The sequence below is a fragment of the Gymnogyps californianus genome, chromosome 4 (assembly GCF_018139145.2).
Source record: "Gymnogyps californianus isolate 813 chromosome 4, ASM1813914v2, whole genome shotgun sequence".
NCBI classification, from domain to species: Eukaryota; Metazoa; Chordata; class Aves; order Accipitriformes; family Cathartidae; genus Gymnogyps; species Gymnogyps californianus.
The window spans coordinates 14703135-14728158 of record NC_059474.1 but is presented as its reverse complement, the minus strand read 5'-3'; the positions used below and the strand labels follow the sequence as shown (position 1 = coordinate 14728158).

General features: G+C 37.6%; 1 protein-coding gene across 1 annotated transcript in view; it reads right to left on the bottom strand.

The window, feature by feature from the left end:
- Positions 1 to 2208: 2208 nt before the first annotated feature.
- Positions 2209 to 25024, bottom strand: part of STX18 (syntaxin 18) — a 73663-nt gene continuing 50847 nt past the window's right edge. Inside the window, exons 4-11 of the mRNA XM_050895310.1 lie at positions 23901 to 23978; positions 23731 to 23797; positions 19218 to 19333; positions 13255 to 13343; positions 5261 to 5319; positions 4353 to 4422; positions 3728 to 3808; positions 2209 to 2314 (exon numbers count right to left, since the gene is read on the bottom strand). Of these exons, the coding sequence (XP_050751267.1) occupies positions 2219 to 2314; positions 3728 to 3808; positions 4353 to 4422; positions 5261 to 5319; positions 13255 to 13343; positions 19218 to 19333; positions 23731 to 23797; positions 23901 to 23978 (656 nt within the window). The 3' untranslated portion in view covers positions 2209 to 2218. The remainder of the gene's footprint in view (positions 2315 to 3727; positions 3809 to 4352; positions 4423 to 5260; positions 5320 to 13254; positions 13344 to 19217; positions 19334 to 23730; positions 23798 to 23900; positions 23979 to 25024) is intronic.

The window sequence follows — 25024 nt, the reverse complement described above, 5'->3', positions numbered from 1 at the left end:
TGTCAACAGGATTTAACTGCATTTCCACTGTGGCTTTAGCATCTTGGTAAGGATGTGCACTGAAACACAAACTAGATAGACAGTACGGAAAAACACAGACAGTTTTAGTGATGGCTGTTGAGGATCATGTAAAAAACATACAGTTCAGAATGTTCTAATGAGAAATGACATCATTTGATCATACTTAAAGCCTATTCACAGTAGATGTAGTCCACTATGTAATTTGTTGGATACAACTGAGGGAGTAGTATGTCTAAATTTTGTCTTTTGTTACATTAACATTTTCCCTTTTTAGTAATTAGAAGGAGCTTTCAGTTTATGAATGGTTTGCAGTTTGATACTTTTTAAAACACAGAACATCACAAGTGAAACAATAGCGTATTAGAAAACACAACTGGCTGCTTTAAAGCTACATGTGAAACAGGGAAGAGTAGAACTGTTTATGTATGGCTTGGGAGGGGAAAAGATGTAGAAGAACATAGTATTGTGGATGCACGGTAAAGTTCCATTGTAATTACAAACTTATCTATTCTTTGTGTGAAACCATGTTTTCATTTTTATTATAAATCTTAAATATATATTACAAAAAAGACATCTTGTTAATTTACAGACAAAATAAGTATGTGGAGCATCTGGGCAAGCAAGTCACCTTTTTGTTCATGTAACGAATGGGACAAGGTGTAGTGGACATGTCAAAAGTTCCTTTTTTTTTTTGGTAGAGACTATACAAAACAGTATGGGCTGTTTCTCAAGATCTGTAGTAGAACAAACATGGTCAGCTCTACTTTTATTTTTCTCCATTAGAATTACTTTATCACCAACCTTTCTTACCAATACAGTAAAAATAACCATTATTACTTAATTCTCTAGGTTTGACATGAAGTGTGCATTACACAGTATATCTGTAAAAGGCTTTTTATTAAGTCATTATGGTATGTGGAATGCATAAAAAGCAATAAATTATGTGCCAAATTTTTCTCTGCATTTAAAAATTTCAAGCTTATGTTAAGATATTCAAAACATACACTGTTTGCATTTTCTAATAGGCATATGCTTTATTGAATGTAATTAATTCACATGTAACTTTTGACATTTTCACTCTGTGCAAAGAATAAGGATGCTGCTGCTTGTTGCATATAATGTATAGAAATGTACATTTCAGAAGAGAGATAGCAAACCACACATTTCTTATCAACATATTTACAGAGGACATTGACATTTTACAAGATGGAAAGATCTGTTCCCCAAGACTGTCCTACACAGAAATGATTCAAGATACATCTCCTCCCCTCAAATTTAGGACAATAAAAACTTCAATGCACAAGTAAATACTGATGAGAAACAACTTATTTCTCTCTCTCATAACAATAAACATTAAAAAATACTAAGCTTTATGATCTAGGAGAAACAGATTGCTTAGGCTTCTTGAAGTCAAAACCATTTTTTCCTCTGATTTAACAGGAGGGAGTTTATTGATTCTTATCTACAGTTGGTTTTGAGACTTCTTGTTTTTAGTTAACAAATTGCTCCCAATTTTAGTACTTTGAAGAGTTTGGCTTTAATATTGTCTATCCTTTGGCTTTGTTCTGACATCCCAGAACATGTGTTTCACTGCACAATCTGTTGGTGGCGTATTCTCCCTTTTCACCTAGAAGCAAAGCTCTCTAGTTGACTTCTTATCATTATTATTACTATTAAATCAACCTGATCCCTGACTCGAGTAGTTTCAAAGGATTAGAAGTAGAGGTCATACATGTGCAAAATGCTCACTGTGTACTGAAGTGGTATGATTAAATAAAAGCCGGAGAGAGTGTAGATGCTTTTGCACAGTAACGGTTTTCTCTTGATCTGGTCTGCACACTGGGAGCTGGACTTTAAACATCAGGGATGTGTGGGTGACTATGATAAAACCATTATCGTTTTTTTCTTCTGTTAGCTATGCTCCAGCTTGGAGCTTTCTTACCAGCTCTTTGAAGGGTTTCTATGTTATTTGGAGGATTAAGTGTGGTTTTATGTTCGATAAAGGGATTTAAAATGAATGCTATCAGCGTTCTCTGCACCACTGGTTATATACACATGCTTATTTATTGGAAAATATTTCCATCATAACGGTATGAAAAAAAGGCATAAAATGTACAGGTATGCCATATACACTGCTCCATTGAAAAAATGTCAAAAGTTTTACAAACAAAGCGTGTAGACAGTATTATATTTTTAATTAATTATCATACCAGTCCAGGAAGAGCAAGGAGAACGAACACATCACAAGGAAGAATAGGATCCATACTCTAAATCCAGCATTGTTTTTGATGGCCTGTGAGGAAAAGGTTATCTCCATTACCATCACCAGGAACCATACAGTAGAATTTCAACAATGGCAACCCAGGATGACTGTTAGTGGCTTCACTCTTCCCTCCCACAAGAGAAAGAACAAAACTTGCCATTAATTTCAGGGGAATAGAAGTCAGGGTGGCTGTCTCTCTTTAGATTCATCACACTAAAGTTTCTCTCAAAATCTTAAAATGGGTCATTTAAAAAAAAAAAAAAACAAACACCACCACACCAAAAAAAAATCCCAAGATCCCATGCAATGGAAATACACTAAAAAAATTAAGAACTACATCAAAATGGACATGCTTAAAAGGTTAGTTTAAGTTCCAAAAGTGAAATTCTGTGATTAGAAATAATCAGGCCTTCCTCATTCTAATAAACATCATCTGACTAAAAAAAAAAAAAATACCAAAACCCAAACCCAAACCTGACAACTATTTCTGGAAGTTCTGTCAATCACGTGTTTCAGTCTCAGAGCAAGGAGCAAGTGTAGCAAGTATTTTTCTTGGATTCTCCTTCCCAAAATTGAGACCAGCATATAGCAGGGGACCTGTTTTTCTCTCTCATTTTTCAGATTTACACATGGAATAGATTTTTTTTTTTTTTAATGTGATACAAACATTAATGTGAGTGACGAAGTTTTGTATTTATCACCTTTCTCTACTGTTTCTCATTGTGGTTTAGGAAACTTAGTTCTACCTACAGATGTGAAAAACGAAGCAAAAATAACCAGTTCATGCCATGTTTGATGCACTTTTCAGGAGAGCTGAGCAGTAGGTAACTCAGCCTTGAGTTATGTATTCTGTCTGCTTTCAGGAGGGAGGAAAAAAAAAAAAAAGAACTGAGCCATTTACTCAGTAGCCTCATTTAGGAACTCTGTTTTTATTGAAATCTCAGTTCCTGAAAGAGAACATCATTTCATTCTAATTAGTCAGACAATGGGATAGATTTGTTTACTAGGAGCACGTGAGACACGTGCAGCATGGCAAAGGGACTCTTCTGCTAACGCTCAGCATTCAACTCCAGTTTCAACAATTTCAGCACTGTCTTTGATTCGTAGTCTGCAATTTCTCCCCCCCCGCCTTTTTTTTTTAAACAAACTTTACAGGTGCTTAAATGCATGCCAGGTGACCTTCATGTTTAAAGAATAGGTGAGGCCAAGTAGATTCCTGCAGACCTGTACAGCCATTCAAACCCTGGTTAGCGGGACAAGCAGTGCGAACTATCAAGAACCTCAGCTAACTTGCACAATTTTTCCAAAACCATGTCCTGACACCCCACCCCACACCGCACCCGTACTCCGGGTGAGCTCGCACATGCTGTTTAAAGCGACACTTGGGCAAAACTGAAAGTTAAGAGAAACAGGTGAGTTTAAAACACAATTTAGAGACATCACCTCTCTTATGTCTTCGTTGCCTTCTTTGATATTCTCTGTTGCACCCACAACTAATTGATGGATATTGTCAATATCAGTTTCCTGTTAAAAAAAATAAAATTGAGAAACAGTGATGAATGCTAGGAAAAAAAACCACTTCCAAGGACTTGGGGAACAAGCAGAACTCAAAAATCTGGTATTATTTACATCTTCGTTTCAATGATGCAAAGGTATAGAGGCAATTAAGCTGTAATTTCTTTACCTGTGATTTTATGAGCCTGAATGGAGAGCACCAAGATCAACAGAAGTCTCCCATTTGTCTAGAATCAAATCCAACCCGTCTAATTTTTGCCAGCTCTTTTGGAAGAGGTGCCACCATTTCCAGAAAAGATGCTATTAAATAACACATTTAACAGGACACCAATTCTGAAGCAGAGGGATCATTCTAACACGTGGCATTTTCCATTCCCAGTACATACTGATAAGTAACAACAGTAAATATCTTGATTTTGCATTTGAAAAACAAACATCTTTCCATTCACATTTGTGTCAAAGTTTCATTAATCTCATGTTTACATTTTGCACGCAACCAAGATCAAAATACCCCCAAGCTGTATTTGCTGCTGTAATATTAAATTATACTAACCTGTTGCAAGACTTTTTCAGTGAATATCTCTTGTAATCTGGAGATTTCCACCACTTTTCCTTCAATTTGTCTTGGCAAAGAACAGAAATACTCCATTAGAAACTAGTGCAAACATTCCTTGCTCCTGCAGATTCAGATTCTCCAACCTGGTAAGCGGGCTATTCAAAAGGCACGGCTGTTCTGTTAGCTGTCTGTTATGCAGCAGTAGCCTGGGATTGGTGCTCTGATAATTCATGGCTGGAAGACAACCAGCCCACAGCGAAGCTCTGGGACAGGCACCGCCCGGAAGCGCGCAGATAGCAGCCTTCACTGCGAGGGTTTCGCCTATCTGCCTTGGTACCTCTCATACAACAAAATCCACGGTGGACCCTAAGTCCACAGACCCTTTTTATATGCCGCTGTGAAGTGCGGAATTCACCTTGCCTAGTACTGATCATCCAAAAGTCAAGCTCCAGCTCGAGTTAGCCACTCGGGTTTTCTGCACAGCAAGCGGAGAGCAAACGGCACCGCCGCTCTGCCACAAAGACAGGTCTCTGCCTGGGGGTCAGCGATTGCACCTCCCCTACTGCTGTCTGTGTATGCAGCGGACAACGTGACAGGAATGGAAAACTGAATCTGTTAAAACTTCGATAAGTGAGACAGAATGTAAACCTTCCAAATTTAACCAATACTATTTTCGATAGTTTGTGTGTCACTCTAAAGAAAGAGCCGTTCTTTACACTGTGGGACAGCACAACATGTAAACTCATACGGGTCGTTTCCCAGGCGCTCCTATTTCATCCCTCCTTCTACCACACCACTGCAATTCACGCAGCCAGGCGTCCTGCAGCAAAGCCGCTGTCTGCGGGTGTTGTCTGGGTTATGGGACCAGCATGCGCAGCAATCTGTCAAGTAACAGAAAACCGTACCTGACTTCATCAAAGAGATTATTCATTTCACCAACAAGTCTCTGGTTTTCCTGTTCAAACTGGAAGAAGGAAATCACACACATGAGTTCACATGCTTGGACTCGGGGAACTTTCTTCAACCCCCACCGCTGATCAACCAACTTCCACCCTGCCTTGCAATCTATTTAAAATATGTCTCAACTAAAAAGATCTTCAAGAATTACCAACACTGGCCTAAATGAACAATATGAATCTGCTTATTTGTAACCAGTCACTGTAACACTTGCCATTCTCCTCCCATTAATGAAAAAAAACCCAAAATAACTTGAAGATTTTGCTCAAGTTACTTTGCAGTAAGGAAAAATATCATGGATGAAATCTGTCCTTTTTTACTATTTTAGAAATTTGAGCAGGGAAGGCTTTGATGCTTGCGAAAGCATGTGATTCTCTTCATGACATCATCGCGCAATGTCATTCACATTATTCATGTACTGCCCATGGCATGAAGTGAAGAGCTTTTAGATTTTGCTACAGTACAAAATATTTTGACATCTAGTACTTCATAGTTTTCAAATGCATTGGCTTTAGATATTCCAGTAGACCTCTTCCATTTAAAACTCATGAGTCATCAATGAAACATTTTTCAAATACAAGCATAAATAGAAAACTTTATACAGGAAAATAAGCTTTGACTTTTCAGATGTACTTAACTGCCAGATCATTTGGGATTCATCACAGAACAAGTGATCACGCAGCAAGTACGATGACACGATTTGCTGAAACAAAATCTGCACAGCCAAAATACAGCCGAGAAAGCTATCCCATGTCGTAGTGGAGCTTGTTGGAAACCGCATCGTTAGGACTGTGTTTTACAAAGAACCCGTTAGGACATACTGAGCTGGGATGTTCAAGGTGCCTGAATGAGTTCGATCCTGCAGTCTGGCAGCCAGCTACAGCTGGTTAAAAGCCCAAGGGGGCCCTGCAGCGTGCTGCTCCCTGCCCCGCCACCGTGCCGCTCCGGGCAGCACGCTCTCGGGGGGCTCTGCGGCCTGCCCCAGCCGAAAGGCTCCTGCCGTCAGGGACAGCAGAACACCTCGTATCGGAAGGGTCACAAGTCCCATTTTGGGGGAAGGAGGGGAAGCGTATTCAGGCTATTCTGCCAATTAATTCTACATGGCCAAAGCCTCGGTAACAGCTGGACCTTTGTGGTACGGACACAACTGACTAGATTTTTGCACTTTTCTCACAAAGCTGGGAAAGACCTGACCTACGCAGTTATACAGAAATAGCACACAGGATATACATTTCTACTGAAAACAGTACCTGCTACATGCCTCTGACAAACCGGAGTGATACGTGCAGCAGCGCGAATACCAGAAAACAGGATTCAGAATGCAAAGAATCTGACACGGGAGCTGTGCAAGACAGCAAGGCCTGTTCTAGTTCAGTTAATCTCCTTATTTTGAACTAGCCTACATAACACACTGGGATTTTGGCGTAATTCAATCACAGTACAATTTCATTAGCAGTAAAAGCCCAGCAGTTCTCTTAGCCACCTTGCAAGGTCTCCTTATCCTTTTTAAGGCAGAGCAGCATGTTGTCAAAGATGAAAACGCCAACAGAGCGGCACTGCTTACAGGTCAGACTTGGTTTTCAGTTGGTGCAATAGGAATTCCTCGCTATCTGAGCATATGCCCAATCCTTAAGCTTGCAAGAAAAGGAGGTGTTGCCCAGAGAACATAGTAAGTATTTGAAAACAACTATCATCTTGTGCGAAAAGCAGAAGAAGGAAGGAGGGGGGGGAAAGACTGAATCACAGAGAATTATGATACCAGCGAGGGTCGTGTTCCATCAGTGAAAGGTAAATGGGCATTTTGCTTTTAGAGCAGTGCTACTGAAATAGCTGAAAAGGAAGCACTTAGTATTTCAAAGTAGTTTAAACAACGACGCAGTCTGTCATTAAGATGCAACATGAAAATCAGTGGCTGTAATATAACATACAGTTCATCTGACCCATACCTTCTTTCACAGAGCCAGTCTGCAGGAGTATGTTAATTTAACATTATTATAATATGGTGACGATCTTTGGCTCACCACTGTGACCCCCACCCTGCCCCAGTCATGCCACCAGCGCCTATTCCAGGTCTTTTAAGATCTTATACAGCTTGTGCAACTCCTCGAGCGCATTGCTTTAGATGCTGATCTATGCATCCCTTGAAATGATCCAGAATGTTCCAGCTGAAACTTCTGCCGTATCAAGTACTTTCATAATACTAACACAGAGGAGAAATAAAGTGTGAATACTGCTCAGGGTGAAGTGAAAAAGATCTAGTGCAGCCACTGAGGAATTTGTCCTGCTCCTCTCTCTACCCACATACGCAGTCCTAAGCAAGCGCTGCTGCTCGTCTGATTTCATGGTATGATATTTTAGCTCACTAACCACTTTTTCCTTCTGAGTTTTCTGGTAGATTAGTAAACTGAATCCCACCACAGGACCAGATGATAGGGCTGGCTTAAGGGAGAGTGGATAGCAGGAGCTGAGCAAGACTTCTGCACTGCCACAGACCAACACAGAAAAGCAAGAAAACAAGAAAAGGCAAGCCACCTTTCATACCCTTCACCTTCATTCTCTCCTTCTCACACCCCACACCATCGCCACTGTCCCCCACACTTTGTGCTGTAACATTTTTCATCTTGCTTCAGGCCCATCAGGACCTCAGAGATACAGTACCTGACTCTCCGCCAACAGCAAATTAAATGTCAACCTGCATAACTTAGGGGGAAATGGTTACTGTGTTAAAAATCAGAAATCTGTAGGTTTAATTTGGCAGAAGTGAGTGTGAAATGACAGGTATGTTTAAAGAAGGGTAACAGCGAATCTCATAAAAAAAGGTTTAGTCTTCTGACATAGGCAATTTATGTCATGAAGAATAATGAAAAATGATTTTTTCTTTCTTTTAAAAAACAGATTTCTTTTTGTACTAGAGGTTCACTATCTACCTAATTGGCAAGAACAGCTTTTTCTCCTTGGTTAAAGGACTCCAGAGAGTCCAAGATCACAAGGAGGGCTGTTGGGCACTGTCACCTTCACTGTGGGGTAGAGGCCTCGGGCAAGGAGCCCAGCCCCATGGGTCGAGGGGGAACAGAGAGGAACATCCTGCACAACTCCCTGAAGTCCCACTGATTTCCACCCTAAAGATCCAATGGTTTTGTTAAGTAAAAAAAGTATCGGTGTTGCAATACATTCAAGTGTCATTGTCACTGCTGTCTGTAGTGTCTCCTTCTACAGAGTAGGGCATTTGTTAAAATACAATTGACTAATACACTGGTATTTACTTCACAGCGGCGGATGGTTAAAGGTGTTTCATCACTGCACTCCTTCACGTTCACACTACTGTATGTCTCTGGTTTTAGTGGAGTCACCTCAGAACAAAGCCAAGGAACAGAGCAATGAAACAGAGCCACGAGATTTAGCAACTGAGTCACTGGTTGGTCCTTAAGTGACTAAATGGGGCCACCAAGCTGTAATTGTTTTTCTGACTTCTGTAAGGATAAGTATTTCTGCACAAATATTCAACATAAAAAATTCCCTTTTTGCTGCCTTAGTAAAACTGAGATGATAACTAATTTAGAAGGCAAATTTTCAATAAAGAAACAGTGAATGATTTTAATCCCTTACAAATAGCACAAATCCACTTGAGAAATTATTCTTTAAGAAGTCCCTTTGATATTTAAAACCCTCCACTGGCACAGATTGCCTTTTAAACTGCTAAATGATCTTTGCAATTTGAAATCATGGCTGATGGACCGCTTGGTGCAGACAGCGGTAAAATATGCTAAAACAGTCAATTGAACAAAAGGTTAGAGCGTAGGACACATCATATACCAGTGTGTCACAAAGGGATTTACGTGATGGGAACATAAACCAAACTCTAGTGATCAGTATAGCTCAAGTAGCCTCTTTTATGACAGTAGCCTCTTATTCTGTTACCAAAGTATGGCATAAAGTGACAAACTGCTTAAGATAGGTCTAAAAATCTAATGCATAGAAGAAATAATCACAGTTCTTTTTTGTTATCCCATGAGATAAGTCATTATATGTACTGTACCTGAATTTAAGACAAAAACAAACAAACAGAAGATGAAAGTCAGGGAAAATTAGATATTTTCACAACTCAAACAGCAGAGCCACATTTTTTCCCACTCTGCGACCACAAGACATCTGCTCACAATAACTATAAAAACCATTAATATACCTGTACTCAGGGTTATAAACTGAAATTTATTGTGCAAATCATACAATAGCCTGCAACCATTTTGAACAATGTAAAGCTCTCTCCTGTGGGTAAAATACTGACAGAAATTGCTGCTGTAGCAATATGATAGGGCTTTAATTCATTATTTTACCCACAGGAAGGATCACGGAACCATGATTGAGAATTGTTATGTATGAGTTGACACAACACATTCCAATTTAAAACCAACACAGCAGTTCCTACACTGTAACCTACCCTCTTCTGAGACCTGCTGGATTTTCTGAGTAACTTAAATGCAGTTGGTCCACTCTTCATGAATCAAACGTTAAAAAAAAGTAGAAATTAGCTTCTCTGTAACAGCAAACATAATGCAGAGGAGAAATAATTAACTGTCGTTTTGAGTGAATAAATTAACTAAAGCTGTGAGGGTTTTTTACGTGTTTGTAAAGACCCTTTGATTCCTGCGTTAAAAGCACAATGAAGTCATTAAATATTGCCAAATTAGTATGAAGGATTTATGTGAGCAATGAAAAAAGCAATGCACATTCAAATACTCAAATTATTTCTTAGTTACACCTATATTTGCACCTTGGACCTGAATTTACCTGAAAATTAGAATAATGGAGCCAGTGACTTTAAAGTCTGTTAGGAGTGAAATTAGACAGTATCTAACTTTTACTAAGAAAGGCCAACTCTTAGCTATAAATTTCCTCAAAAATGCACCGAAAGAGCAGTTTTGTTGTGGAATAGTCACCACATACATTCCTAGCCTTTGTAAATTATCTAATTATAGTGTTCATAAAATGGAAAAAAAAAAAAACAAACCCACCAACCACACAACCAAAACCCCAAACCCTAAAAAAATAAAATCATGTTAGGTCCACAGAACAGAGTGATGGCTTGCTCAGCTCTGAGCATCAACATTAGTGGCGACATTTACATTTGAAACCCTGCTGCGCACATGTACGTATTACACAAATATACAACTCTCTATTTACAGTTTGACAACTCCAGTAATATGCAATCCAATTCAATGGTAAAAAAAAAGTCACCTGACAAGAAATGACTCTCATCGGGGTGCATTAACTATAACTAGAAACAATCAGCTCGCTTTCTACGTGACAACTGGTGGAGAAAGAAAAAAATGTTTGTATTAACACTGCCATGAATGCTGACTCACTTTTCTTTTAAATCATAATAAATGTAGACTCCTTCCAAGGCATGATGTGAATGTAACTGATGCTTGTTAATTTTTAGGAGAGGTAGAAAGCAAGCCTGTATTTCTTCACAACAGTGCGCCAGAAGCATAGACTCATAGTCAGTGTGAGCTACAGACAGCCCTGACTACTGTGGTCATATTGTCTGCCTGCAGTGAGGTACAACACGAAAGAACAGCTCTGGGTGAGATCAGAACCACAGCAAGATTCAACAGGAGATTCAGACATCCAGCTCAGAACCAGCTTTCTGCAAAGCTTAGAATAAATTATAAGCAGAGAGGAGGTTGCTCTAGTGGTAACTTCCCTTTGTATGCTTTTTTCAATTCTAGTTTCCTAGTATCAGTACTAAAACACAAGTACTGAGAGTACATAACAAAAATAAATTTTAAAAGTAAATTCACACATGAAAATTTAAGAATAAACTATGGCACAAAAGCAGTAATAATATTTCAGTGTATTAATATATATATAGGACTTCAAAGTATGTTATTTTTATTTTGGTAGCATTTTGATCTTCTGCTTCTCTAAACAGACTAGTAAATTTGTTTCTCTCTTCCCACGGAGCAGACTGATAAACTTAAAGCTGACATCTAAAGTTTCCAGCACAAGTCATTTCTCTAGGCTTAATCATGGCGCTGACATCAAGGCACTGTTATATACTATAAATTTTCTCGGAAACTACAGGCAGAACTGTGTAAGCTGAGAATAAGGACATATTATAGTGTGTCTGAGCTAGAAGTTTATTTAATTTGGAGCATCAGTGTTATTTTTATACTCTTTTTCACAGGAAGTGCAACTTCTGAAAGCACAACAGAAGTAAATCAGTGTAAAACAACCAGTAAAAGTTTAAAAAAATATATAATAATTTAAAAAAGTATAGCACAGGAGAGCTCTGAATGGGTAAAGAATAATAACGGATTTTTAAAAAATGCCTGTTGGTTCTCCCCTAGGAAGAGATGTCCGAACGCCTAATAAGAAGCGGTTTAGGATTGGAGATTTAGGAGTCTAGAAATTCTTCAAAGCATTAAACTATGAACACAGATTTTTTTCTTACGTAGGCCTGGAATCACTCCCCCTCACAAGTCAATAAAGGGAACTTATTCCAGGGAAAGATTCAAATCCTCAGTGGGCAAAAATCATCATTTTAAGATATTTATCTTTCTTCACTCTTGATAACAGAAACAGAAGAAAACTCAGACTTTGGCAACTCATCTAAGTCATGAGGTATCTAGGGCCTTACTCTAAAAAGTATAAAAGGATTTCATGAAAAAGAAACGTATTTATTCCCAAAGTACCATGGCAAGGGATGTAACATGTTTAAAACTTAATTACAGTGTGAGGCCTACAAAAAGCAATCCAACATTTAGTAGTCAGTTATTAGTAAGCCCTGTCAGAGCCATCACCTCTGATGCTTGTTTCCTCCTGATCCTCTGGAAGCTTACAGCAAGGGGGCTAATAATACTGTGCCTAAACACAGAAGAATGAAAATATGTAAAGAATTCTCTTTAAAAAGAAAAGAGAAAGTAGGAGTAAGCCTTTAGATTTCAGACTGGCACTCAAGAACAATATGAGAGGATCAAGACCAGCCTCTGAAGAACTTTTTCTCTTTGACAAGCCATACCATAATTACGTGCAACTTACTCATCTCTGACGGGAAGAGTGATGCATATTGTGTTTGGGAACATCTCCAATCACTGCCAAGGAAGCTTCACATATTCATACGGCAGCAGCCCTTTGCCTCAGTAAAGCTCACCATTTCGAAAACTGCACATCTACTGGCTAGTTATAAAACAGTTTTTCTTTCTTTACATAAAACAAGGCAAAGTGTGCTAATGTAGAGAGGTTTTCTAAGAATTTTCAGCCATGTTCCAAACAATAAATTTTAGGAATATCAAAAAGTCTAACAGATAGGTTGTCAGCAGTCATGCCTATATCAGTTCAACTAAGCAGAATTGGATCAAATAATACGTAAATGTGCTGATAATGGGGAAATGCAGAAAAGGTAAAATTCATGAGATTCTGTTGCGACAGCAAGCTTGTAGCTATTCCTTCTAGTAAACCAATCTGATTTTGATAATCCAAAAAAAAAAAAAAAGGAATAAAATGAAGTATAACTTCATAGTTATACTTAAATAGTATACTATTTAAGGTGTGTTCTAGAAATAGTCCAAGTAAAAAACAGCCAACATTTTATTCTTTCAGAAGTTTCATAATGCTTTTTCTGACGTGGACTTGACTTCTATTGTTTCCTGACTAAAAAAGCAATTCATAATTGTAATTTTAAAAACAATTTTAACTTCAATTGTTGAAAAATAGTTGTAACTAATTTCATGGCTCCATGTAAGTATTTCGTAGTGATTTTAAATATTAGCTGCTACTAGAACAACCAGGAAGCCATGTGCAAAAGGTATATCTTGTTATGGCATTATTCTACATAAAATGAAAGTTGAAAATGCATTTGGGTGAATCTGTACTTTCTTAACACATATGAATACAGCAGAAAATATAACAAAATGGACAATAAGACACAAGATATACATACCATTTGTATTTCTTCAGGTGACAGCTCATCTTCACCTTTGCCATCCCCCAATAATCCAAGGTTACTTTGGGCATCAGGCAGATTCCTGTCTGTAAAAGAACCACCAAACACTTGAGACAATGCAGGACGCTGAATAGTAAAGTGAAAATCATTTTTCATCCATTTCAGAATGCTGATGAAATTGTTATATCTCATTTGTCATTAACTGAGATTCATCCTGTATTTACAGTACAAAATTACACCAATAACCTTTAACTTCTAAACTGGGACAAAAGTCTACGCATATGTTTAATTTTGTGAACTACGAAGAGTTGCACTAATATATTGACAGTGAAGGATGTAAAACAACTCACAATGCACTAAGACTTGTTAGGGCACAAAATACTATAGCATTTAACAGAAGGAAACACAAAATTTTCAAAATGACAGTCTATATGCAAAACTATTATCTTCCAATGAGACTTGACAGAACCACCAGCTCCTCATTCCAAAAAGTAAAAACAGAATCTCAAAGACATTCTGAGCAAAGTTCACAGGACAAACTTGATTTCCTCACGCTGTTCAGACTGCATATTACGGTGCAAATCCTACAGCACGCTGTGCAAGGGGTCTTCCTGCATATAACAGGAATCGGATCCGATCCCACAAACCAACCCTTACACATCAGAGCTGCTTCATTGATTTCAATAGCACTTCCCCTTTGATTAAAGCTAATCATCTGCATAAATCTGAGCAGGAGTTGGGCATAAAAGATCTTGAACGGCTATTTCTGGGATATTCCCTTCTGGAAGATTTATTTTTAGGCTTAATTATATACTTCTGATTATAGATGAAGTTGTTAGAACGGGAAAGAAAAGAAACTATGCTACAGGAACCTACTGTTTCTGAAGCTGTTCTAGCATCAGTGTTTAAAATCCTAATGGTAAGACTGCACTCTTGAGAAGGCCTCTTTTCCCCACTGGCTGTGGCATTTTTATACAACCCAAAAGAGAGATTTGCACCACCCCATAGAGGATCAAAGCTGAACCTGCTTTGACTTATCAGACACAGGCTCCAAATTAAAATACAGAAAGATTTGTTTTTTACTTTTTCATAGATTTCAGACTTCCTATTTATCCCAGTCCATTTTTTCAGGCATTTATAAGTATTTTCATTTGTTTTGTTATAACCTTCTAAACCTAATTTTTTTCAATTGCATAAGCAGCACTGATGCATCATCATCCAGATACTGACTTGTCTTGGGAAGCCTCCGAAAGGAGTAGTCCTATTTATAAACACATATATGAAAAGGATTATAAGGAGAAATTTTCCCCTTTATCCTTCACTATATTATTTGTGAAAACTCTTGAAACATAAATATTATAAGAGAGTATTGTTGCGTATGTCTTCTTTTTAAATGTATATTTTGCTTCTCAACAACCAAACCAGGATGTACATACAATAACAACGTTACAAATGAGGGATGTGGATAAGGAATATAGTAAATTTAAAAAAAAAAAAAAAAAAACAACAATGAAAAACAAACCAAAAATAGATCTGTTCTTTCTTACAAGTAATAAGAAATAAAAACAAGAATATCTTTAAAGATTGTTTAGAAAGGATTCAACCCTACGTTTTCTATGAGGTATCATCAGTATTTCAAGTCTATTTCACAGAAACACAAAACTTATTTGTTTAGGTAATCAATGTATTTACATTATATCAAGATTACAATGAATTATTTACTGGATTCAAAGAAGAGAAGATAATTAGTTTACAGAGGCAAGAAAAAAAAAGATTATTCCTATTTTATCCCAGAGGAACCAATTACTTTCAGGCACTGTCAGCACTGTTAAAAAAAACAGCACGTGTATCTAATGTGATTGCTGTATTGGGTCTAGCCGAGATGGAGTTAATTTTCCCCACAGCAGCCCTCAGTGCTGTGCTCTGTACTGGTAGCTAGAACGGTGTGGGCAACACACCAGCGTTTTGGCTACTGCTGAGCAGTGCTCCCAAGGCTGTCTCTCCAACATTGCCCCCCCACCAGTAGGCCGGGGGTGGGCAAGATCTTGGGAGGGGACAGATCCAGGCCAGCTGACCCAAACTGACCAAAGGGATATTCCATACCATATGACGTCTGCTCAGTATAAGAGCTAGGGGGAGGAGGAGGAAGGGGGGGCATTCGTTTGTTTATGTTTGTCTTCCGGAGCAACCACTACGCGTACTGAAACCCTGCTTCCCGGCAAGTGGCCGAACATCGCCTGCTGATGGGAAGTAGAGAATAAAATCTTTTGTTTTCCTTTGCTTTCGTGCGCGACCTTTGCTTCTGCTTTATTAAACTGCCCTTATCTCGACCTATGAGCCTTTCGTTTTATTTTCTCCCCCTGTCCAGTTGAGGAGGGGGAGCGATAGAGCGGCTTTGGTGGGCACCTGGCATCCAGCCAGGGTCAACCCACCACAATTGCTAATAAGCAAATATACTTATGGTAAGAGGTAAGCGAGAAACACGTATCTTCCCAGGGTTCCTCCTGCCGCTGCAATACAGTTCTGGCTACTGGGAAAGTTGTTCTGCAGCTTTCATGGAGCTGACATTAATGCTTTTCTACAATTCATCCGGCAAAAGCCAAACTACATTTCTTTTGCAGAAAGAGTAGTAGTTAACGCATGATGGAGATACAAAGTAATGATCAAATTCTCTGAACCCTTTTCCATGCTGAAAGGAGACAGCTGCTAAGCTTGTGGACCAGTTCAAAAGCTACTCATTATTTAGATTTATTTCCATAAACTAAATGTCAAATTTGTAATATGCAAATAAATACTGTCAGCATATAAAAGCAATCTCCAGAGAGACTATTTTCCTATCATGAGGCATCTCCAGTGTAATTCTAATGTAAACAGGTGCTTTGCCTCAAAACAAAAGTAATCACATTTTGCTTTGGTTTCTGCCAAAAAACCAGACAAAACCCAAGTTGTGTTTCAGCACATCAAGTAGGACATTCAGCTGTTCATCGTAACATTCAATTTAAGGACAGGACCACAAGCTGCTCTCAGAAGAACTATCTTTAGAGCTGAGATATTTAACGCAAGGGACCCAGGCACGCTGATGATGGCTAATTCATAAATACAAATGATCACTATTCTCTAAACCACCAACATCCTGAGGATGAAACAGTTTATTTCTAAATGCGATAATTTCTCCAGTTGCTTAAAAATTTGAAAAGTTACTTGCAGGGAAGAAAAAAAAAAATCAAAGGCTGTAAGATTTAAACTGAGCTTCTTGTTTCCTAGTCATCTCGTTCATGCTATTTCCATGCTTTGACAACCGCCTACCAGCAAAGTCACAAGGCTGATTTCTATAAGCAGTAGCAACCAACACTTACCCTTATGTGAGGAATCACAGGCTGTGTGCATTTACAAACTGCTTCAGACAGATTTATTTTGATATACATTTCATAGTTTTCTCAAAGACTAGTCAGCAATCCCTTGTAAGTACTGCATCAGCGTCACTTATGTGACAGGACCCCTACTTTCTTATAAAAAATTAAAGCATAAGCTAATAAAAGTGAAAACTGGAGTAATCTAAATTAATGTGCAATAAACAAAGCTTCATTTCTGTTTATTGCAGTGGTTTGCTCTGTCCAAGGCAACCAAAGAACAGTGTTTTCCACAGTGTGGCACTGATTTTTAGAGCTAAAAATTGTAATGACACTATGTGGTGGGAGTGCATACTTTCACAGATTCTGGAGACATTCAGTAACAAGAGCACAGGGCAATGAAGATGCTACTAAGCCGCTTCTCTGCTGGCACTAGCTCACAGCTGCGAAACACTGATAACGTGTTAAGGTGAAACTCATCTATGTGCCTCTATGCTGCATCACTTAAGACATACTATAAAAACGTAGTAAGCACTAGAAACGACACATCATCAAAACCTTTACTTCTTACAATAAATTCAGTGTCGGGGGAAAAAAAAAAGCATACTGATAGGGCTGCAGAAGTACAAACTGGTTAGGAAGATAAGCAATGCTGTATCAGAAAATGGAACCATTTGCACACTGTGAGGTAATTCAGTATTAGAGTCTTCATCCAGAAATGGAGTACCCACTTCACATGAATCCACCCTTTTTATGGCCCTAAGTCACCAACCAGACGAACTTTACTCTTCTAATAAAAATCACCAAAGAAACAATAACTGATTATCAGAATAATATGGCCATCCAGTGCATTTCTTCTATCTTGATGAAGTATTATCCTAATGCAATGTCACATTTCACACAGTTTCTGTTTCTCTCAAAAAAAAAAAAAAAAATTTCATGCTGTAAATCACAGGGTACCTTGGACTCCTCTAGACAGCACAAGCAGGAGAAATCAAGCCAGGGAAAGCAACTCCAGAATCACAGAAACAAGATTTCTCTTTAGGTATGAAACCTGAAATTATCTGCATAGCGGTGGTACTCCAAAAGGCACTCTGCAACAAAGTTCTGCCAGCGTACACATCCCAGGACAGACCAAAATGGCTGAGAAGGGACTTCCATCCCCCGGCCTCAGAAGCAGGCCACCAAGTAATCAGAAGGAATGTTCACAAGTCCTTGTGGTGACCGATCCCCGCCCCCCCCAGCCTTTTCTCTCTAGGCAGAATGATGTGTGCCGACAGGATGCACACTGGCCTACAACCACAAGCACACAGAGGATGCTTAGAAAAAGCACCTACAGTGCCTAGGTTGAAAACCACTGACTGTGCCTAAAATTGAAAGAGCACTTGGCCTGTAGTTTGTGATTTGATTTCGGATCACAGCTGCAAGCAATTGCACACAGGTAAAGCAACCTTTAGCTATAGAAGCTGACTTTAGGAACAGAGCTAACTGAGGATCTCACTAGCATGGTGACATCCTCCCGGCCAAGGATGCTTGACCGTATGACACTGCCAGTCGCTTTAATTGCAATTGTAACTGTTACCTGTATTATCATTGGTTTTGTTACTATTAAATTACTATATACTCTTATCCATGACTATCTGAATAGAGTTAGATCTAATATAGCAATTACTAGTGCATACCTAGATGCTTAATAAAATGTACATATATTGGTAATCCTGATGTTCACTTGGTTTAATTCTCTTCCTATTGGAACCCAGTGGGTACTTTTATCTCCTATTTCAAATATTGTTGTGTGGACATTGGTTGGGTATTGGACATATAACTACTTTAAACAGTTGGTTGGAAGTAAGACAGCCGAGGCGGAATCGGGGCATTGTACCTCGGCGGACAGCCCGGATCTGCTTCCTCGGCAGTCTGAACCTTTACCAACGCATAACCCCTCAGAGTAGTTGGGTTATGACAGTTCTGTCAAGAATAGCACCAGCTGAAATGACCCTGGGGTCAGAGATACTGCTTTGGACTTCTGGCTATCTCCTGCCAACTGAAAGATGAGATGCAATCCTTCCAGCTGGGAAACTCAGTCCTGTGGAGAAGAACATCCCCAAAACTACTGGATCTGGCCAGCCAGTAACCTCTCCTCTACGAGCATATTCTACTTTCATGTTCCTACTGTAGATTGGTCCAACTCAAGATCTCTGTGCTTAAAAACTAGAAAATGTTCCCCAAAAGTCATTGAGCTACTTTCCAATTCCTTGCCATCAGTGAAAGGAATGTGGAAAAAAATCAGACAGATCTCAGAAGATACGTAAGTAGATGGATATTGATAAAAATAAATAAAAAGGAATGAGTTCACACAGAGTTTATTGAGAGGATGAGGAATCCAGCAAGGCATAAGACTTTTTCAGCTGGTTGGAAAAAGCATGTAAAAAAGTTCAAGATTTTGCTTCCTCAGTCTCACAATGTGCTTCACAAAAGCCTGATCAACTCAGGGAAGATGAAAATAGAAAAGGTGCAAGTCACAGGAACAGGCCCTTGTAATGTGAAGAAGGTACCACTGAACAGACAGGCCTTGCCACAAACAGTGAAATAACTACGTTTTATTCTTACCTTTGCTTTCCTCAGCAGAAAGTTTTTCTTCAGAATCATCTAAAGGATTCTGTGAAGATTTTTCAGGGGAAAGAGGTGATTTGGACACATTGCTCTGCTCAGGCTCAAGTCTGGACCTAGAAGCACAAGAGCCTATAATTTAACTGATATTACACAGTTGAATTTCTCTAAAATGAGAACAACCACAGATTATTAAATTCGACACTAACTCTTGCAAACTTCACATTAAAGACTTCCCAGTCAAGATACAAAATGTACTTAGCAACTTTCACCGAAATACTATTACAAAAGCAAAGAAAGCACAAATAGTATTCCTGAACAAAACACATTACATGTTCAGAGTTGAGGAGAATTTTGAAGGTTATAGCATAAAAACACAGACATTTTATTAAACCTCCTTTCAAAAATCCAGTGTATTAAAATACATATATTTAAAAAAACCCCAAACAAACATTTTGGTCATACTGAAAATTCTTTTTAGTAGCAATAGCCAACACAATTACTTTATTTTTTTTCAAGTAATAATTACGATTTTACTTTATATTGTCAATTATCATAAAGGAAAAGTAACAAATTCCAACATAATTAGCTTTTTCCTGAAACAAGTATTTTTATTTAACTAGCTTTTAAAAAATAGCTTAACCAGGATGAAAGCGATCCTTACCTTCTCTGCCAAAAGACACAATAGACCATTTAGAAGCAAGGAAAAGAAAAAGACGTATGCACTGGACAGATATATACTACATCTAAGTCCCTGCTATGTAATTTTAATACAAAGGCAATGCAAAAAATGAGAAGCATATTCAGTGATTATATATTAAGTACTTGTCAAGTACGTTTCACTGTGGCATCAAAAAACGTTTAAAATTAGTGGCAACATATTTTTTCCAGTAAACTTCTGTGGTTTATTGTTGTCTACATTTGTCCTGGTTTCAGCTAGGATAGAGCTAATTTTCTTCCTAGTAGCTGGTATAGTGCAGTGTTTTGGATTTAGTAGGAAAAGAATGTTGATAACACACTGATGTTTTTAGTTGTTGCTAAGTAGTGTTTATACTAAGTCAAGGATTTTCCAGCTTCTCATGCCCAGCCAGCAAGAAGGCTGGAGGGGCACAAGAAGTTGGGAGGGGACACAGCCAGCACAGCTGACCCAAACTGGCCAAAGGGATATTCCACACCATATGACATCATGCCCAGTATATAAACTGCGAGGAGTTGGCTGGGAGGGGCAGACTGCGGCTCGGGAACTAACTGGGCATCAGTCGGCAAGTGGTGAGCGATTGCATTGTGCATCACTTGTTTTGTATATTCTAATTCTTTTAGTATTATTATTGTCATATTATTATCATTATTTTTCCTTCCTTTCTGTCCTATTAAACTGTCTTTATCTCAACCCACGAGGTGGTGTTTTGTTTTTTTTTTTATTCTCCCCCATCCCACTGGGTGGGGGGAGTGAGCGAGTGGCTGCGTGGTGCTTAGTTGCCGGCTGGGGTTAAACCACGACAACAATGAATTCTGTAACTGCTACGTAGTAGACAGTTAAATGCTTAGCAATTATGCTGTTAGAGAAGCTAAAGAACAAAAACCCAAGAAGCAATGGGCTGAATCACCTGCTGTGCCACCTTCATCACTTCCTTCCCTCTCAAATATAATCAACAGTTAATCTCATTATGATCTGCAATCTTCCCCTGCTGCTTAACAGAAGGTGTTGCATTTTGTGTTCCTTTCCTTCTTTGTATTGTGTCTAAATTCTAACCCATAATTAGAAAATTCTGAGAAAAACAGAATATAATGCATTAGTCATCACTGAGTAACTATGTTATTTAGACAAGAAAAAACAGTAACAGGGAACTTTTCTTAGTTCTAAAAACTCTGCAAGTACTGGTCTTTTGGTAATTTTACAAAAAAGAACTCTTCTTCTCCCATGTCCTCCCTCTCAAGTCCCAAATTTGCCTAATAATGAGGAAAAAAAGACTTATCTGGATGTCTGTGCAGTTCAAATAATAGTTCTGATACTAATAAAACGCCAGCTCCCCAGATAATAAAAATATCAGCTTGATTTGAATAATTGCATACATAATTCACAAGATATTTTAATGGAAAAAGAAGTTTAAAATTGAAATGAAATATCATTTTGAATACCAATAAACATAAAAACTGAAAATCACAACCATGTACCTTTACAGAAGAAGCTGCTTGTGTTTCTATTTCTCAACTTTTCATTCTGGGGAACTAGCCCTATGTAATTGGTAGAACTTTTTAATCAAAAAATATGAGTTACTAGATGAAGGCAACTTATGTAAGAAAATTATAACACTCAGGCAATTTGTTGAAGAGCTTAGGATGTTTATCAATGTAAAAGGAAACATGATGAAGTATACTTCTACTGCAAACCTTTCAGTATTGTCTGATACGCACATATTTTAAGTTGACTAAATTGCAGGAAAGAAGATCTGCACTAGGACTAATTTACTTGTAAAGAAATTTATTCCTTTATTGTTTGTTGTCCTTACTTTGCAGAGTATGCTAATGTACCAAGTTTTCAATTAAAAACAAACAAAATGCCTGGGATGCACTACTTAAAGAATGCCTAGTTCTTTTAAGTGATGAAACATGTTCTTATTATCACATAAAGCATCTGCTGAAATCCTTGGGGAAATTACAAATCAACTTGTTGAAGGCATATGAAAAAAGACAATTTTTTTCAAGTCATCACAAAGATTGGTTTATGCCCTGTGATTTATTTAAATTGAATTTTAATTTAAATGACAATTTAGCCATTACATCACATCTGCAACGCATACAGACTCCACCTGGTCAACATCTGTTTTCTAGTTCTTACATCCATAAAAAGAGGCAAAGAGATACCCTCCAATATTACACAGAAGGACTGCATCTTCTGGGCTTTTTAATGCCTTATTGCTCTTTATTTAAGTGGTATTCTAACTTCCGAAATAGCTTTTTCATTGCTCCACGTTTAGCATACATCGAATTGAGTTGCTTTCTCTGTTTAGTCATTTGAGAAATCTTGAACCTGGGATTTCACATGGAAACAATAATATAAGAGTACAACAAACAGAAGAGCTGGTATTTGTTACCCAATTCTATAACTGCAGGAACCATGCTATCCTTCTTTGAAGTTCTTTAGTGTGAAGAATACTGATAAGGTTATGTATTTTTACACATGAAAAATATCACACAGTTTGTTTCTGTATGTTTTTTCTGAAAAGTTATGGGAGTTACAAAAATACTAATGCCTTACTTTTCTCTCATTACTTCTTACCAAATTTCAGAACTGTTTTGGGGTATTTTGTTTACTTGGTTTTGGCTTGTACTACTATTTATGTCTCAGGAGGATATATTTGAGTGAATCTAATTGTGCTTAATCATGCTGACTCACTCTGAATAAAATGTACTTATGGACTTTTGAAAACATCTCTCTAGTTTCAATGTAAATAGCTGATCAAGCCAAACACCAAACTGATAAAGCAGCATCAAGTCTTGGAAAAACACTGAAGAATTTATTTATTGATGTGTATGTTCTAGAATTTGTTATTTTTAAATTAAAATGTACATAACAGAACTTAAGGTTAGAATTCAAATAATGCAGATTGAGAAGACATGGAAAGCCTTTCAGGTATTAAATAAATTGCAAACCTGTTCATTCTCCCTGTCATTCTTACACCTGGGAGCACGCAGAAAAAGAAACTGAAAAAATATGGTTTTTTGATATTTGACTGGAAAAAAAAAAAAAAACAAACCCAAAAAACCAAAACTCAGACCAAAAAGCCAGCAAGCACATCATCTTTAACGTCTCCTAGACATTTTCACCTCTACGTTAGCAGCCTGAACGTATGCCACGACAGGAAGCTGAAACTCTTTTGCTTCAGTTAAGAAGTTACATTCAAGATTTTTATTTTAATCATGTTTCTACTTGCCATAAAGACCTGCCATCTCAAGTAGCATTTATTCACAACGTTATCACTCACTTTAGCAGAAAGATAGTGGCTTAAAAAGAAAAAGACAAAAAAAAAAAAAAGAAAAAAGACAAAAAAAAAAAAGACAAAAAAAAGAGAATGGGAGAGAGAAGTGAATGTCTCTTGTACCTAAAGAGACAGTATCCTAAATATCATCTTTGAGACATATTACCAATGTGCAGGATTTCATTCTAAATTATTGTATGCAGAATATTACTTAATGGGACACACAAAAATATTTTGTTGCATTTGTAGAAGTCCAATAGGTTTATTAACCCACATTTTACTGATTTGGTGCTTTAATCATTTACATAAATGAGAAGTACAACACTATATTGGCACTCTGCCATTTACAGACTTAACTTCACATGCCAGAAGTGCAAAAGAGCCCTGGAATGCACCTGCTGAGAGCAGAAGTTGCTCATCCAACTACAGATTTCCCTTAAAACAATCTCCTTAAAATCTAAACATGAATAATAGTTTTGGTGAATGTCCTACAAACAAAAGGCACAGTTAAACTATTTTTTGACACTACTCACAGTCTCTTCTTATCTATCACTCGCTTAACTCGGATGGCTCTTTGTTCAGAATACAGCTTACACACTCCTGTTCAAGATAGCAGCAAACAAAATTTCAGGTTAGAACAGCATGATTTCTTTCTTGGAAAAGACAATCATTCATTTTTAACCATTCAATAAATACTAAGTACTTTTTAAGTAATCTTCAATGAAGTCCAAGACAGCTGTTCTGTGCTCCTTTACCTGAGCAGACTGGACACCCTTGTGTGCTGAAATACAAAAGAAAGATATAACACAATCCTTTAACTTTTTACTGAATTGCAAAAGTTTGTGTTTTCAGTTGATATGCAAATTATATTCAAGAGCCTATTAATATTTTATATGTTATATATTAGTATTTAAACATAGCTATATTTAAATATAGGTTCTGTAAAACAGCAAGTCATTACAACAAACCAAAAGCTGAAAACAACTAGTGTCTTACAATATTTATGTTATTGATTTGTTATGTATGCCTCTGAGTCATATTATGTCAATTAAATTTCTAAACAAGAATAGATGTCACCAAGCTAAGCATAGCAAAACAGATCTAGAGATTTAACTTGCTTAAAATATTGAACTTGTAGCATTTCAAATTCCGCAGTGTATAGACTATGTGGAAATCTTTGGGATTTGCGTCAAGCATCCTTTTAATTCACATATATTAATATTTCTTATTTTGATACTATGTAGTTCCCATGCATGACTGACTTTCAATGATTCTGAATAATGCTACAACTATGTTTAGATGGCATTTCAAAGCTGATGAAAATCTTTGGTATATTGATAAAACACACACATACAGCAAGTCAACTTGAAAATGGCAAACCAGTACTTCTCTCTACAACTTTGATAAGATAGTGTTGTAAAGGTACGATCCCATACTCAAGTTGTCAAAAACACTGTTACTTTACGAGGACTCTGTTAAAGTTATTTAATTTTCTCAAACTTGGAAAGATGATATTTCTAATACCTTACAGGTGGACAAGCTAGAAAAACACAACCATTGACTTTAGTGAGCTTTGGTTCAGGCCTCTGTGCCACAGTGCTAAATTACTATTCAAGTAGTAAATATTTAAGACTATCTTTTTTACACTTGCTAATTAGTGTATTTGAACAAATAAATAAAATTCTATGCTGTGGCTTCTCCTTGCACTAACACTAAAGAAAATTAAGTACAGTACTAATCAGTCAATGGGATTACACAGATGCAAACAAAAAGGCAATGAGACTTCACCAATCTCTTTCCAAAAACATTTCAGATTCACCATCCAAT